This window comes from Takifugu flavidus, chromosome 1 (genome assembly GCF_003711565.1).
Source record: "Takifugu flavidus isolate HTHZ2018 chromosome 1, ASM371156v2, whole genome shotgun sequence".
Taxonomy (NCBI): Eukaryota; Metazoa; Chordata; class Actinopteri; order Tetraodontiformes; family Tetraodontidae; genus Takifugu; species Takifugu flavidus.
Window position 1 is genome coordinate 27,598,986 of NC_079520.1, and position 16,078 is coordinate 27,615,063.

General features: G+C 53.6%; 1 protein-coding gene across 2 annotated transcripts; it reads right to left on the reverse strand.

Moving 5' to 3' along the window:
• Positions 1 to 6,609: 6,609 nt before the first annotated feature.
• Positions 6,610 to 15,334, reverse strand: cdc42ep4b (CDC42 effector protein (Rho GTPase binding) 4b). Of its 2 annotated transcripts, none has more exons than XM_057058214.1 (2): positions 15,173 to 15,334; positions 6,610 to 7,929 (listed from the first exon to the last, which is right to left on the reverse strand). In XM_057058214.1, the coding sequence occupies exon 2, from the start codon at positions 7,783 to 7,785 to the stop codon at positions 6,787 to 6,789; it is 999 nt and encodes a 332-aa protein (XP_056914194.1). In that variant the 5' UTR covers positions 7,786 to 7,929; positions 15,173 to 15,334; the 3' UTR covers positions 6,610 to 6,786. The 2 variants fall into 2 exon arrangements, with proteins under 2 accessions (XP_056914194.1, XP_056914204.1); XM_057058224.1 differs by lacking the exon at positions 15,173 to 15,334 and adding an exon at positions 10,758 to 10,773.
• Positions 15,335 to 16,078: the final 744 nt, after the last annotated feature.

Sequence of the window (16,078 nt, forward strand, 5' to 3'; positions counted from 1 at the left end):
ACGTGAACCGCGCCGCAGGCTGCCGTTAGCCCGTTAGCCTGAGCCGCGGCAGCCGTGCAACCGGGACGGGACGCGGCAGCTGGGAATGCTTGTTGACCTGAGTGGGAGGAGCCGAGGTCAGGAAAAGTGAGGCCAGCTTGTGTCCAAAGATGCTCCTGGTGTTTTGAAGTCAGACGCCTGGGTTTGGGACTCCCGTTCCAGGAGGGGGGGGCACCCCAGGAACTGTTGAACACCAGAGGGGGGAGCGGAGGAGAGCCTCTGGCAGCTGCCCCCGGGCCTGGACCCCCCCCCCCACTCTGCAGACAGCTGCAGATGTCAAACACACATTAGCCATAATGTATCCTCCATGACATGATTGTGAAGCCTAATCTTCCCAGATTTGGGAGGAGGGTTTTTCCACTCAGCGTGCGGAAAATCTCACTCCTCTGATTCCCCCCGGGTTTCTTCCCGCTACGTAGAAGGGAGGCGGCGGTTTGGACGCTCATGCATATTCAGTCCGACGTGCTCAGGATCCACTGTTTCCTCTCGTCTTGTCCTTAGAAGGTCTGCAGAGGGGGAACTGTTGCGTAAGTCTGCGCCTGCAGCGGCGAGCTGCTGTTTGACCGTTTATGTGGTCTACTAGTCACCACGCCGCCATCAGGTCAGCTGTTTCCCAGCTGTCCCAGCAGAGGGACGAGGACGCTGAAGCCGTCCCACTGCGGTTGTTGCGATAACCTTCTGGATGTGGACGCGCACCGCTCAGAGAAGCAGTGATGTCATCGATGTCTGCAGACTGGAGCACTGTGGGAGGGACTGAGGGTGTTTTGGAAAATGCTATGTTGTCGGATGCGGGGGCAGCGTGGACGAGGGCTGATACGAGGGGGTATCTGACACAGGTAGTGAGGTCAAACAAACAAACCGAGGAAAACCGCAGTGGCTGCCAAATACATCAACCTCCTATGAAGTAACAATGTGCCCAAAATATCCCCGTTAGCGTAGCATGCTAGGGATGTGTTGGATTTATGTCCCAGCAGCAGAGAATAAACGACCTTCGTCACCGTCCCGGGCAGCCGTGCTGAGAAGAGGCTGCATAGATGTTGCATTTCTCCTGCAGCAGAAAGCTGAGCGATGAAAAACACGGAAAAACAAATGTGATGGAAAACTGAACGAATGTGGTTAAAAACTGACCAAATGTGGTTAAAAACTGACCAAATGTGGTTAAAATCTGACCAAATGTGGTTAAAAACTGACCAAATGTGGTTAAAAACTGACGAAATGTGTTTAAAAACTGACCAAATGTGGTTAGAAACTGACGAAATGTGGTTAAAAACTGACAAAATGTGGTTAGAAACTGACGAAATGTGGTTAGAAACTGACCAAATGTGGTTAGAAACTGACCAAATGTGGTTAGAAACTGATCAAATGTGGTTAGAAACTGACCAAATGTGATGGAAAACTGACCAAATGTGGTTAGAAACTGACCAAATGGGATGGAAAACTGACCAAATGTGTTTAAAAACTGACCAAATGTGATGGAAAACTGACCAAATGTGATGGAAGACTGACCAAATGTGTTTAAAAACTGACCAAATGTGGTTAAAAACCAAAAGGGTTTAAAATGGGACTAACTCTGGTCACCTGTGCTGAGTTAGAGGGTCACCTCTCAGTTTTAGCTGGATCAGAACTGATCAGAACTGGATCAGAACTGATCAGAACTGGATCAGAACTGATCAGAACTGGAACAGAACTGATCAGAACTGATCAGAACTGGATCAGAACTGATCAGAACTGATCAGAACTGATCAGAACTGCCCAGCAGCACGACACACGACAGGGTTGGGGTCCGATCCCTAAACTCTCATTTCCTCCGTCTGGAGCGCTGACATTCCTCCCTGTGGAACAAAGGAAGTCCTGGGACATCTGGTCCAACTCTGGACCCGCTCTCATCTTCAGCGCCGTGCTGCCGGGTCGACGCCCGAGTTTTTAGCCCCCCCCCCCATGACTGATGGGAGAGACACGTCCGGGTGTCCAGAACCAACACACTGGATCATTTTCTCTGAAAAGGGCCCCAGCCGGGACGGTTTCAGGAATGCTGGTGTCCTTCGTGGTGCCGGTTCTGGTAACAGCCAAAGCACGTGAGGCCCGTCGGGCTGGGGGGGCTCGCCGTTTATAAATACACCCCCTAAACAGCCCTGACATGCTACCCTGTGTTTGTGCACCCGCCCGGGGCGACGCGCTCAGGTTCCACGCAGGGTCGGGCCCACGTGCACCCACGTGCACCCACCGTGAGCCCGTACAGCACGTACCGGGACGTGTTTAGGCCCTGGCGGGTCGGCGGGAAACGGGCCAGAACCCACTTCCTGTCTGAGGATCCAGCCGGTATTAGCGGGTCTGAAGGGAGGACCTGGAACCGGTGGCAGCAGGTTCCTCCGGTACTGTTGAGGTCCGTCTGGAGGCCAAAGGCAGCACCGGGTCCAGTGTCCCACTGGTCCCGGTATCAGAGATCCGTTTCACGCTCTTTTGTTGGGGGTGATTCAGCTTCATGACGCTGGCGTCCTCGGCGCCGTTATGGCTCCGCCCACCAGCTCCTGGACCACAGATGCACAGCAGGAAGACAGGAAGTGCTGCCCGACCGGTCGGTGCTGCTGCCCCCTGGTGGAAGGATGCAGTATAGACATGAAGACGCATAACTAAAAGGCGCGGGGGGGGGGGCTCATCCTCGGGGCTTTTATCAGTTCCTGCCCCCCCCCCCCACCACCATCCCCAGTGGTCGAGGAAACGTCCCACTGCACACAGGACGGTGCCACATCTGGTCAACAATACCTGGAGGGCGGGGGGCAGATGATGGAGTGGTCCAGTGGTCTCCCCCCCCCCCCCCCCCCAGAATGTGCTGCCACGCCTGTTTCTCTGTAAATATCTCCCAGCAGGGCAAAGACGGAGCCCACCCTCCTCCCACCCCAGATAAGCATCCTTACAGGGAAGGAAGCTTGCCCCCTCCACCCTCCCCACCATGAAGGAGGTTTTAAATCACAGTGGGGGGGTGAGGAGGGGAGGGGGGAGGAGAGGAGGGGGGGGGGGTGTCAGTCCTTCCACTCACCGCAGGAAACAGAAGAGGAAAACTAACAGGAAAAGGTGCTTTTCAACAGCTCCAGGCAGGATGTGGGGTGTCAGAGCTGCCCCACCAGCATCTACCCCCACCAGCATCTGGCCCACCAGCATCTGCCCCCACCAGCATCTACCCCCACCAGCATCTGCCCCACAGCATCTACCCCCACCAGCCTCTGCCCCCACCAGCATCTGCCCCACAGCATCTGCCCCCACCAGCCTCTGCCCCCACCAGCATCTGCCCCACAGCATCTGCCCCCACCAGCATCTGCCCCCACCAGCATCTGCCCCCACCAGCCAGCGGTTCAGTCACGTGACTCTGATGGTTCCATCCCAGTAGAAACAGGAGAAAATGGAAATTTCCTGGATCATCAGGAGGAAGCTGCAGCGGGTCAGAGGTGGATCCGTGAAGAATCGGTGATCAGCTCAGACAAACTTTTATTGGTCCTTATTATTATTATTATTATTATTATTATTATTATTATTATTATATTATTATTATTATCCGCCGTTGGAGGCAGGGGCGTGTCTCTACCTCCATCTAGCGGCGGCACCTGTGTATTACAGTACACTCGGCTCACGTCTGATTGATTTGATTAAAGATTTTCTACATTTATACAGATTTTCTACATTTATACCCCCCCCCCACCCCCCAACACCCCCCCCCCCCCCCCCCTTCCCAGTCACCTGTAATTTAGCACTGCTTTTATCAAAGGCTTCTTCTCAAACCTTCTAAACTGGGGTGATGGAGGCAAGAAGGCTGCAGCCTGATCTCCCGGCTCTCGCTGATCGCTTCAGACATTCCTGTGAATCAGCACAATGCAGCAAATGGAGAACTTCCAACCAAACAGAGGGGAAATGGGGCACATTTATAGTGCGGCTGACATTAATTTTTCAGGGGAATATTTCGCTGCTCTGACAGTCACCGGTCTGATCCACTTATTTCTCCCACTTGAAAAGACAAAAGAGGAAAAAAGCAGAGTGAGAATCCTCAAGAAAGTCTCAGCCCTCCTCTCCTCCTCTCCTGTGATTATTTCTGACTCTTCTGGTCGAGATGGGGGGGGGGGGGGCGTTGTTGCTGTCGGCAGTCGACTTTGGGCAAATTTTCCTCCCACTTTCCACAAAAAGAAACAAAACGAATCGAGTTTATTCATCAATCGGCTGATTGGAAATCAGAGTTAAAAGTGGAAATGTGGGGGAAACTGCCCTGATTCTCTGGTTCTGATCGGATCCGTGGAGGGTTCTGGCAGGAAAAACATGAAATATAAGGAGTAAATTAACATCTCTACATGCGTTTAAAACAGACGTTAAAGCAACTGGAATCATCGTAGTGGATTAAATGTTGTTTTCTCCAGCACAGCAGCGAAGATCCCTCAGACATGGACAGTAAAGTTTATCTGGACCGCATGAAGAATCTAGAACAGATTCTCCACAGATTCTCCAACCAGCAGCTGATCCAGGATCCGCCACGGATTCGCCAGTACCTCTAATGCGCCGCTAGATGGCGACAGACGCGCGCCTGTGACGGCCGCGGCGGGTCGAGCCGAGCAGAAAAAAGGCTTCCGATCCATTCAGATCCAAGACGGGGAGAAGAATCTGTGAGATCACGTTCATTTGGACCTGCAACAACGTCCGCCAGCTTCCACGGAGCTCGGGGAGAGAACCGGGCTGCTGGCGACGCAGGACGCCCGGAACCCGGCGCACAACCGCCCGGCAACACCGAGGAAACACAAGCGGGCTGATGATCAACTTTATCTTTTATTGAAAAATATAGACGTTATTTCAGAGCGAGGAAAGTTAAGAAAGTAAATATGTGACGAGGCTGCAGGAGGAGTCCGCAGCCACTGGAATGGGAAAGAAAACACCGCAGCTTTTTTTTTAATTTATTTTTTTCCAGCTCTGATCCGTTCGCCACTCACCGAACCGCCTCTGTCAGAGCTCAGGAAACTTTAGAAGCAGACCCGAGGCAATAAAAAGTCTTCGGGTTGGTTCTGTCCTACTTACAAAGAAAAGCAAATAACGACACCCCCAGTTTGGCCACCAGACCTCTGGTGCCCGGACGCATCCCTTCGGCTGGTTGCCGTGGTAACAGTGGCACCGAGTGTAACTCGCATGTAGTGTTGGTTTTGTTGTGATGATCAGGAAGGAAAAAAAACACACGTTTATGGAAATTTGGCCAAATCAAACTGCATCAAAATCAACAGAAAATCCTCCCCAGGTGGTTTTTATGTTCTCGGTCGGTTCCATTAAAATAAGGAGGGTGACCGACCTCTCTCTCTCTCTCTCACACACACACACACACACACACACACACACACACACACACACACACACATCAGGTGCTCCCATTTGTCAGCTGTGGCGATTAGATTTCTGATGCACAATAATAAAAAGGTCAGGCATTAATCACAGACACCAGAGGGGAAGAACAATCTCATTTTTCTGCTGTTGTCGAGGGCTGAAAATAACCCCGAGTGGCGGGTCGGGGCCGAGCGACGGGGCCGAGCGACGGGGCCCGCCTGTTGCGTCCCCGACCCCCCTGTTCTGGGAGAAGTTCCAGCTGGTTGGGGGGGGGCTTTAACATCTGTTCCTGCTGCGGCGTTTGGATTTTTAGAGGAACCTGTAGAGACTCAGGCTGGAACCTTCCCCACACCGAACAGAAGTCCCAATTATGCAACTACACATATAAACAGGAACAAAGAACACGTTAATCTCCACACAAACATCTCTTCTGTTAGCGTAGCTTTAGCATAGCTCCGTGCTGCATTTGGTCACACAAAAAAAAAGAAAAAAAGACGGATGAGTTGAACCTGCTTGGTAGCAACGTTGGGCCGCCGTGTTAGTAACTCGCTCGTGTTCAGTCCTGGAATCGTCCACACAAGAGGAAGCCGGACCGACGTCCGGCGGCGCGAGCGTTAGCCTAATGCTAACAGCAAACTTCAGCGTGATCAGCACGTTGGTCTGGCTCCACCAGAAGGTGGGAAGTTCAGATGGTGGCTGCTGATTCTCCAAATAAAACACCTTCAGTTTGTCCCGACCATCGAGACGAGTGCAGGAGAAACCGCGCGGTGATGGAATTCTCTGGAAGCTCAAAAATCAAAGAGAAATCACGTAAAGGATCCGGAAACTAAAGCGCGTGTCGGAACGAAACCCGACAGGAAGACGCTTAATTCCATCCAACAATTAAATGCAGGAAGCAGAAGCTGGCTCAGTATGGTGTACCTTTAGGATAATTAAGACGTTAAATATACCAAAAAATCCTCCAAACTCAAGACTAAACAGTGCACGTTACTCAATAAATATCACAGTCGCGCCTGAATGTTAAGATCCGTCCGATGAGGGGAGGAAAGATACTAAACCCCCAGGATGGACGATTAAGGACATAAATGTAAAGAGGAATCAGGACAAATGAGGACCTATTTCATCTAGAGGCGGGGCTTGGCCGGAGTGGGAGGAGCATCCCCTCCAGCCCCTCCCCCAGCCCCATCCCACTCATCCTCCTCAACTTTTCACTGCTGTAAAGTGTTTGATATTCTAGAAGAACCCGGATCAGAGCGTCCACGTCTCCAGCGGGGGTGGGGTCACATGGGGGCGGGGCTTAGCTGGTTGGATTTGCGGTGTCGAACAAAGCGCGCTGATGTTAGCTTCACCAGCGAGCGGCGTAAAGCGGATCGCCCGCGTCTCTCCCGACCTCTCCCGGTCCTACACGCGGATCTCGTCATCGCCGTCCTCGTCTTCGTCCATGAAGGTGAAATCCCTGTCCTCCTCCCCGCGTGGCGAGCTGTACTTGGCGCTGTCCGTGTCGGCGTCGTGGAGGCGGTACTGAGGTTTCTCCTCCAGGGCGGAGCCGGAGCTGGACAGAGAGCAGGAGTCCAGGTCGCGGTGATGGTTCCTGGAGTGAAGCTCGGGGCTGTAGGGGTCCGTCTGCTGGTAGGCGCTGCGGGGGGGTCTGGCGGGGGGCCGCTCCTCCACATCCTCGTCGATGTGCGGGATGTGAGGCGGCGACGCGCGGCCCTCGCTGCACTTGCCCTCTTCGTAGCCGAGGTCGTCCTCTTCCCAGCTCTTCTTTTCCATCACGCTCAAGATGTCCCCCAGCATAGAGGGACCCAAATCGATGTGGAAGGACATCATGGACTCCGCGTGCTTCATGCCGCCTCCTTTGGGCATCGGCGGCGGCAAATCTGTCAGGTGACCAAAGTTCCGCTCGTCCAGCTCGGGATCCAGCGTGGCGATGGCGGCCGCGCCGTTGGCGGGCTTGTTTTCCACCTCGGGGAGCCTCTTCATGGGGCTCGAGGACACGCTCTTGGGCAGCGGGTGTCCTCGGTGCGGGTCCTCATCGTTGAGGTAAGGCAGGGATATGGCGTTTTTCACATAGCTGGAGGAGCCACCAGAGGGCGCCATCACATACTCGTACTTGTCCCCCCGGTTTACCGAGTGCGAGCGCTTGCTGCTCCTGAAGGTGCGGGACAGCAGGCCCGGTTTGTGGCCCGGAGAATCCTGCTTCACCTGTGGCTCCCTGGGAGGTTCCCCCGATCGCGTGCTGAGGAACGACGTGTCCCCGAAGGCGTCGCCTCCCCGTCCGACGTGCATGGTGTGGCGAAAGTCTCCCAGCGGAGCGCTGATCATCTCCGCGGTCAGGTCGGCGCGGGAACGCCGCTTGGACTGGTTGGAGTTGCTCACCAGCTGCTTGAGGATGGGCATGGTGGCGGGTTTAGACTCCAAGGGAGGGAAATAAATTGAGGTTCTCGCAGCGGGGGGGAAGTTGGCAAATCAAGACAGGTCACACAGAGTATAAATCCAGGTTAATGCTGGCGGCCATGTCGATCCTTCAGCTCCGGGTTCATCCTGCAAAGAAGAACAAAGGCGTCACTGCTGCATCGCTGCTAGCATAAAATAAATCAAGCTAGTCCTCGTGGAAACATGTGATTAGCAACCCTCAATGTTCCTTTCAGATGGAAAACAGCCCTTCAAACACCCTCTTTTTCATTCCTAATTGCCCGCTATCGCCGGACTCCCTCGCCTTCTCGCTCGCTCTCCAGCTGCAAGGATGGAAACTTTTGTTGCCACGGCTGCGAGCTGAAACCTCGGTCGAGTGGCCCGAACCTCACGCGTGTGTTACGCAACTGCAGGAAACTAAAAACCTCCTTGTACAAAGTTCACGGCCACTTTCGTAAAAAAAAAGGGACGAGGGCGACGACAGCGGCAGCTACAGCTCTTCTGGGACGCCATCAAAGGTCCGTCCTCAGCGCCCTAATTGTCCCGTCCGGTGGGTTTTTCTCGGTTCCCATTAAGGCCCCTCTGACGGTTGCGTAACCAGCCTGACGGGATGAGCGGAGCTGCGAGAGACGGAATAAAAGACCAACGGAGCCACGGTGCTTCTGCGCTGAGGATCTTTTGTTAGCGAGCGCTTTCGCCTCTCGTTGCTCCTTTTATTTTTCAGCCTTGAGTGTGAAATCGCTGCCAAGACTATTCTGTTCCGACTCTGTCGGCGCTTTGATCCGCCGACCCAATAAAGCTGATAAGGTGGCTCATTTCAACCCTTCGGCCCAAACGGGCCTCAAGTCCGAGAGGTTCTTTAAGTGGCCCCACGTGTCGCTGACGTCAACGAGGGTTTCAGTGGTTCTGGGTCATTCCAACCGCTAGCTCAAGCCCACGCCGCGGGCGTCTGCGCGTATCCCTGCTGGGAATGAATGGGGACTTCGCTCAGCGATCGTCCGGGGCAACGTCAGCCGCGAAAACATTTGCATCGCTGACAAGAACGCCATTGAATGAAAAGGCAACTGGAGTACCGAGGGGACAGAGGGGGGTTTGACGGATGATAAAGCTGCCATTTTTCTCCTCTTTAAGAGGAGAGATTATCTCCCAAGAGAGCTGAGCACCACTCACTGTCCACTTCTTTGTTTTTTTTATCCTCTTCAACAAGTCGTTCAGGGTCACCACAACGGCACGAAAAGAAGGCCGAAGAAAGACGAAACATCCACGATCTCCCTCCATCTACGCCGAACCGCTCCTAATCTGATTGAAGCTATTTAGACTACAATTTAATGCTAAATGCTACACGTGAGTGTCCCTTTGAGCTGATCAGATAAGAGCAGTGTGGTCCGTCATTAGCCGAGCAAATGACACCAGGCGGTCCCTGCGTTCCTACATGTGGACGCGATTGTTTTTCCTCTGCCGCACCTCTAAATGGCCAAATCAGTGGCTAGCATAGGCTAGCTTCCTGCCCCTAATCTGACCGGAGACACAGATAAAGGCTTTATCCCCTCTAGGGGAGATCGGCCCATTCAGACAGATCCAGCCATCCCGGGGGCCACACGCAGGGCGATAATATGAGTCCTTTAGCTGCGGGGGGATTCATGAAGAGCTCTGTTATTCCAGGAGAATCAGCCTCTGCGTGGGGCAACAGGTCCTCAAATATCAAAAGGTGCTAACTTCACAGCTAATGACACTCCAGGAACCGGGACCCCCTTGCTCGGTCAGCGAGACCCCTCCTATTGTGCTCGTGACAAAAGATACAGCAGGTCATGTGACTCTACAGTTTCAGAGAACGTTCCAGAAACCGGCGTGCATCAATGTTCTAGGGACACGGAGGCTAACTGTCTACCTAGCTTAGCGCGGCAGCATTAGCGAACCGCCGTTAAAAGAAAAGGTCTTTCCGGACCGCTAAGAGGTCCTGGTTTTGCACAAATAATCTATAAAAAGCATCTGAAGGATGTTTGTTTCTCTTCCTTTCTGTCTTTTTAGATCTCGGACTGACTCCAGTGGATCCTGCGTAAGCCGGAACCGCTTCGGCTCGGGGCTAAAATTCCATCTCGCTGTTCTTTTTTAGGAGGCTCCTGGAGCGGAACAGACCAGACCGGCACATTTCTGCCTGAAACGGCCCCAAAGAGGCCATAAGAATTACCCGCTTTCTTTAGCAAAGAGCCGCAGCCTCCCGGCCGAGCTTTTACGCCGCCGCCGGCGGGCCGTGACTGATCGTTGGGAGCGCCTTACGTCACCGTGACATCATCAATGACATCATCACAGTCGCGTCTCACTATGTGTCAGCCCAGGACAAATGGCTGCTTCAGCAGGATAAAAGCAGGTTTAAAAACAAGCCTCATCGTTTGTGCACCAGCCTGAGGAGATTTGAATCATTCCTGCTTTTGTTCAAAGATATTCCGAGCTGCTTTGTTTAACCTTGGACTACCCACAATCCTCGGCGTTGCCCAAGCCTATTGTCAGCTACATTGATATGCTAATGAACATTTGGGTCTATGACATTGCGAATCAATTAATCAATGGCGCCGCGTGAGAAGGCAGAGCGCTACACGCCTGACAAAGGTCGACCAACTTCTCTGGGCCCTCCGGCACCAACCTGCGATTCCCAGGGCAACGTTAGCTTATCTCATCATCAAGCTCCAGCCTTGGCGTGAAGGCTGCTGACATCACGCCCCCACTTTGTGTTTTAGAGCCAAACACGCACCTGAAAAACTGGACCAGAACCAGGGCGGAAAGAATTTCGCAGGAAAACATCTTGAGTTATTTAGAGCGGGTGGAACTGGTTGGTCCAGCTCCTCCGTCTGCGTACACAGCCCGGAGGCGAAGACGCAATGGCCAACGCCACAGTTGCGACTGGCTAATATGGAACAGGTATCAGAACCGGTGTCAGTTTGGTACAGCTCAGCGGTTACCTCGGTGACCGTTCCAGCGGAGACACAATTCACTTCATCTTTAATTGGGAAGTTTCTCTTACAGTCAAGATGGTTCTTAAGTGCTTCCCAGAAATCCTGACCTGGGGGGGGTTTACAGGTACGCAAACTGCCGGCATTTGTCACGTAGGCAGGAAACGTGTCAGCAGGTCAGCAGGTCGGGGGTGTGAGAGGTCCACCGCAGGGTCCAACACCCTTCCAGGGTCGGCCGGAGGGCAACATCCCGACGCAGGCGGGAGCGGGCGCAGGATGTAAAGCGCATGGAAATAAAGGCAGCCTGTGTGCCCGGCCCACGGGAGCGCCGCTCCCCCACAGCTCATCGCCATGGCCGCATCAACAAACTTCCTGTTTTAATCCTCCTCAGTCCTGATATGCAGACAAACAGGTTTCCACGATGGAGGACCCAGAAACAACCTCACAATATGAGCTTTTCCATGTGAAAATGGCGGCGGCGTTCCGTGTGAAACCCGCCCGGAATGGCAACGGCCATGTGGCGCCTTCCTCGGCCCACCGGGGCTTCCAGAGAGCCGGACAGCACAGATGGAGCTGCTGGAGGAAAACTCTCAGGCCTCGGAAGGGCGGCGGAGGGTGTCGCCACACCGGATCCGCTCACTCACGCCGCCAGAGACAGACGCTCTTTCACCGTGTCCTGCGAGTACCGTCCCCACACCCTCATTAGGGGCCACGGCGAAGGGAACGTCCTGTACTCTGTGTGTGTGTGTTTGTGCATCCACGCGGGAGTGCACGAGTAATTAATCACTAAAATCGTCCCATCAGTCTCTGACAGATTCCGAGCTTTGCCGGCTGGTACCAGCGGACAGGAACCGAGCCAAACCTTTGAATTAAGTGTCCAAAAAGCCGTTGACGATGAAACAGCCGCGTTTCCCCCGACGACGGTGCTAAAGATCACTGGGAGAGAACAGAGGACTTTAAAGAGGAGGGAGACGGATCAGCACGTGGGATGTTATCTTATTTGAGCTGCTGATGAAAGATAAAAACGCTCCGTGCGCTGTGTCACCTGACAACGGCGTCGGTCACGCACACCCAAACGGGAACAGACAAAACTCCCGGAGCATTTTGGGTAAAACAAAACAAAATAGGGCTGTTAAGATCAGAGCTAATGTCAATAATTCATTAAACTAAAGGAGAGTGTGGGGAGACATTCCCAGTCGTTGAGGGCGGTGTGGAGGAATAGTTCCCTAAAAAGGTCGACAGTCACCAACAGGAAGTGGTTGAAGGTGACGCCTGGAGCCGCAGACAGCTAATATTAATTAGCATTGAGCAGCAACCTCCAGCTAAATGTAAATACGAGTTAATTATCTGCCATGTTTAGATGTGGTCTCGAGTCGTTGCTTATTGGACATCCGACATGCAGCAATTCCTCAGAGTAGGAATTCAGACGTTCCGTACAACAGGGTGTTATTAGGCCTGAAAAGGACCGTTTCAACCTGCCAACCAGGGCGAACTATCAGACTCGCTCAAAAGAAACTGTCCCCGAAAAGATAAGATGGTGGCGCCTCAACAATCTCCACTTCTGACAGAAAGAGGAGAAAAAGGTTGGAGAGTCTTCAGTGGAATCAGCAGGAGGCTTCTGACTGTGACAAGATGATAAGGAACCGCTTCCAGGACGCCGACACCCCCCCAACAGCTTCTGGCCTCTTCTGGGTTATCACGGCCTCTTTGCTGAGGTCAAACACAAACTGGAGACGAGCTAATAAACCTCTAGCGTGCTAATTTAACGCTATAAAAAATGCTAACAAGGAAGGAGACAAATGCCAGGACCAGGATGGAGACAGAGCCTGGTCGCTCCTGTCCTTGCAGGGTTTTCCTGGACCCTGAGCAGACACGTTAGCCGGGAGCCAAAGTGCGTCCTCAGCAGTCTTCAGGAATGTTCGGCTAAGCACTCAGAGATTGATTAGATCACAGCGGATCGGTTGCGTGAGGCAACCAAATCAGAGTTCCTCATCTGCACAAAGCTGCGCTTGTGTCCTTCACGTGACCAGCAGCCAGATAGAGACTTCAGAGTCAGCAGTGAGCGTTTTAAGGGTCTAGACACTCGTGGAAAAGCCGGAATTCCGTGCCATATAAACCCCCACTCTTAGGAAGCAGCAGATCTGTCGTCCAGATGTTAAAATGGCCTCCAAAGCCGGCCAGTATTTGGCAGTCGCCATCGCTATCGCCGTCTCCGCCAAGGCCGCCTTGACTTCCTGTGAAGTTTTCCGCCCGGGTCTCCCGTCCCCGCTGGGCTGACACCAGGATGAACTGTGAGGTCCGCCAACGGGTCCAGGAACAATCGGCGAGGAAACAAAAGTGGAAGCTTAAGAAAGAGGAAGACGGGAACTCACGCAGGGCCTGCGGGGGCGGCGTGGCGCCGGAGGCCCAAGGTGAAGGAGGGAAAGTGAACTACAGCGTGGTTAAGGGAGGATAAAGACCTCCGCCCGCGGCGTCCTCAGAGGAACTCAGTAACCCGGAAGTCTTGCATCACACAACGACGGCGAGGAAACGGCGGGGACTCTTCTTTGACTCGACCGGAGCGTCCTAGACATTCCACATGGTCGGCGTGATGCTTTCAGACCTTCGCCACTCATCAGCAAAGGCGTGACGTCAACTTGAAACGCGTCTGCCGAGATTCCAGCGGCTGGAACCGCGACGTCCCGGAGTGGCCTGATGGGAAACGCGCACCAGCACCCCGTCATGGCGTAACCATGGTGATCCGACATCGGAAACCGTGTTTAGGCTCGGAGCGGATCTTGGGGGGAGCAAAATCCTCAGCTGATGTTTTCAAAAGGAAATAAAAAAAAATTGTGTCTACGAAAATAACTGTGGTGGAACCGGTTTTAAACGCCGCCGGAGATGTTTGTGACTAAGTGACAGGTGTAAACGGGGCGTCGCGCCAAAGAAAGTGTCTCATTCCTGGGAACAAACGTTAGCTATTGTTGCTAACGGGGCCAGAAACCCGGCTCAGGTTCCTGCCTCCTCCTGGGAGCTTTAGCAGGTTTCACCACTGAACCACCAACTCAGGGTTGGATGAGGAACCTTCGCTGTTCAGGGGGTATCAGGCATCCTCGGGTAATTGCCCTCCAAAGCCCCCGCTGCTGATTCCTGCCCCAACGGCTCCCGGTGATGTAATAGCAGCCACATTTCCGGAGCTGCAACTTAAGCCTGACGAAGCTATGACTTATGTCTCCCGGGTCGAATCCTGCGAAAACACGACCTTTAGTTCCCCGTCAGCCTCCTACGGAGCGCGGGACACACCGCCGCGTCACCATGGCAACAAGTCATTTACGTTTCTTCGAGCCTGGGAAGCACATCTGCCTTCGGTTACCTGCTCGGCGTTTATTTGGAGTGTAAGAACCTGCCTAAATCGCCCCCACTGTAATTTACTGGATGTGTAATTGCCCCCCCCCCAGTATGATAGTTTAATGACCTTAGTCCCGTCAGGGCTGGGCAGCAGGCCAGCAGCATCCTCCAGAGCCCGCTGGAACAGCAGCCATCGGGAAAAATGCCGAGTCAGAGAATGACATATGGGTCTGCCCCCCCCCCCCACCACCACCACCACCCCTACACGGGGCAGAGTGGGATGGGACGAGAACCACTGCCATCAGGGGTCTGATCATGGCCTAACTGACCTCACAGAGCTGTCATCGGGATACCCAGACCGAGTAACCCGGAGGTCAGAGGTCACCCGCCGACAGCCCCTCCCACTTCAGCGACTGTGGAGAACCCAGGGCAGATGATGAGGAAGGAAGAACAAACTGATGAAGATTTAGTGTTAAATCTCCCAGGATTTACACGCTTTCCATGACCCGGACCGCCACGGTGGCCATGAGAGGCAACAGGACGGGACACGGAGACGTGGACATATTTGGGAGGAAGCGAGGCAGGAGGGTTTCCAGAGCATTAGCGTTACGTAAGTCTCATCTGCCGCTCGGAATAAACCATATCAGGTTCTTATCTGGGACGCCGAGTCCGACTCTGCTGCAGCCGCGCTCCCGGGGAGGGACGCCGCTTCCCGTCGGTGCACATTCCACCCTGATCCCGCGGCCAGAATCCGCTCGGGCTGCGTTCTGAGGCGAAAACTTCCACTCTTGGTGGATTTACCGGGATATCTTCCGACAACAGGACAAGATGGAAGCTGGGGGAGCTGCTAACTGGGAAGTCCACGCCGCCAGTTTACACCAGCGGCTTTTCCACTTGTTTCCCACTTTTCCCTCTTCACCCGACTGAAATCAGAGTCTTAAAAAAAGTCCACCGGAAGTTCTAATTCGCGGCAGATTTGTCCCGGTTCGGCTCCAGCTGTTCCCTCGGCGCAACGGGAACGCGGGGAAAGGTGATCTTGTTTACTAGTGACGTCATTTAGCGGCCGAAAGTAGCGCGGTTTGAAGGAGAAATGTTACCTTGGCTTCCGGTCCGGGGTCAGCTCGGCGTGTCCGCGGGGGGGGGGGGACAGAAAGTCGGAGTTCGTGGAAGTTCTGCGGGAGGTTTCCAGGACTGGACGGTCCCGGGCTGCTGCTCCAACGGCCGTTTACTTTGCAACTGTGTGGCGGACAAAAGCGGATCCTCCCCCCCAGCCTCCTCCTCCTCCCCCCCCCACACACACACCACCACCTCCACCAGCACCACCCCCCCGCTGCGGTTTAAAGAGATACAGCCCCGCGGATGCGCCCAACAATGGAAGAACTTCAACTTGGTGGGGGCTCCAAAATCAAATCAAAGGAACTTCAAAATGGTCGCCTGGCGGGGCGATGGGGTGGGGGGGGGGGGTGGGGGGGGGGGGGGGGGGGGTGGGGGGGGGGGGGGGGGGGCATTTAAAGGGACAAATCGCTATTTTATATTGTTCCTACAAGTTTAGACTTAATCCCAAACTTCTTGAACTGTTCATGTTTTAATTCATCTAACGCAGCTCTGGTTCTAGCTAATGCTAATGCTAAACTAAAGTAGTAAAAAACTATGCCATGCTAAGCTAGAAGCTACAGAATAACTTATATGAACATTCCAGTTGCTGTAAAGTTCTGAATTACCTTTTACAAACGGACTCTGGTTCTGAAAGAATTCGTCAAAGTGAATAATGTTAAATTGGGGGGGTAAAGCTGTGCTGCCACCTGCTGCAGCAGCTCATTTGATGACTTAATGAGCAGAACCTGACCTGGGTCCAGACGGACCTCTCGAGCCAGCGTCTGTGGCGCTGATGTGTCTGCATGGAGGAAACAAAACTCCATAAATAGGTTCTCAAAAACCGCTAGTAATGCAACATTTATAACGCCTGCAGGCGTTCATATTCAAGCATTAGTCTGGCCAGCGTG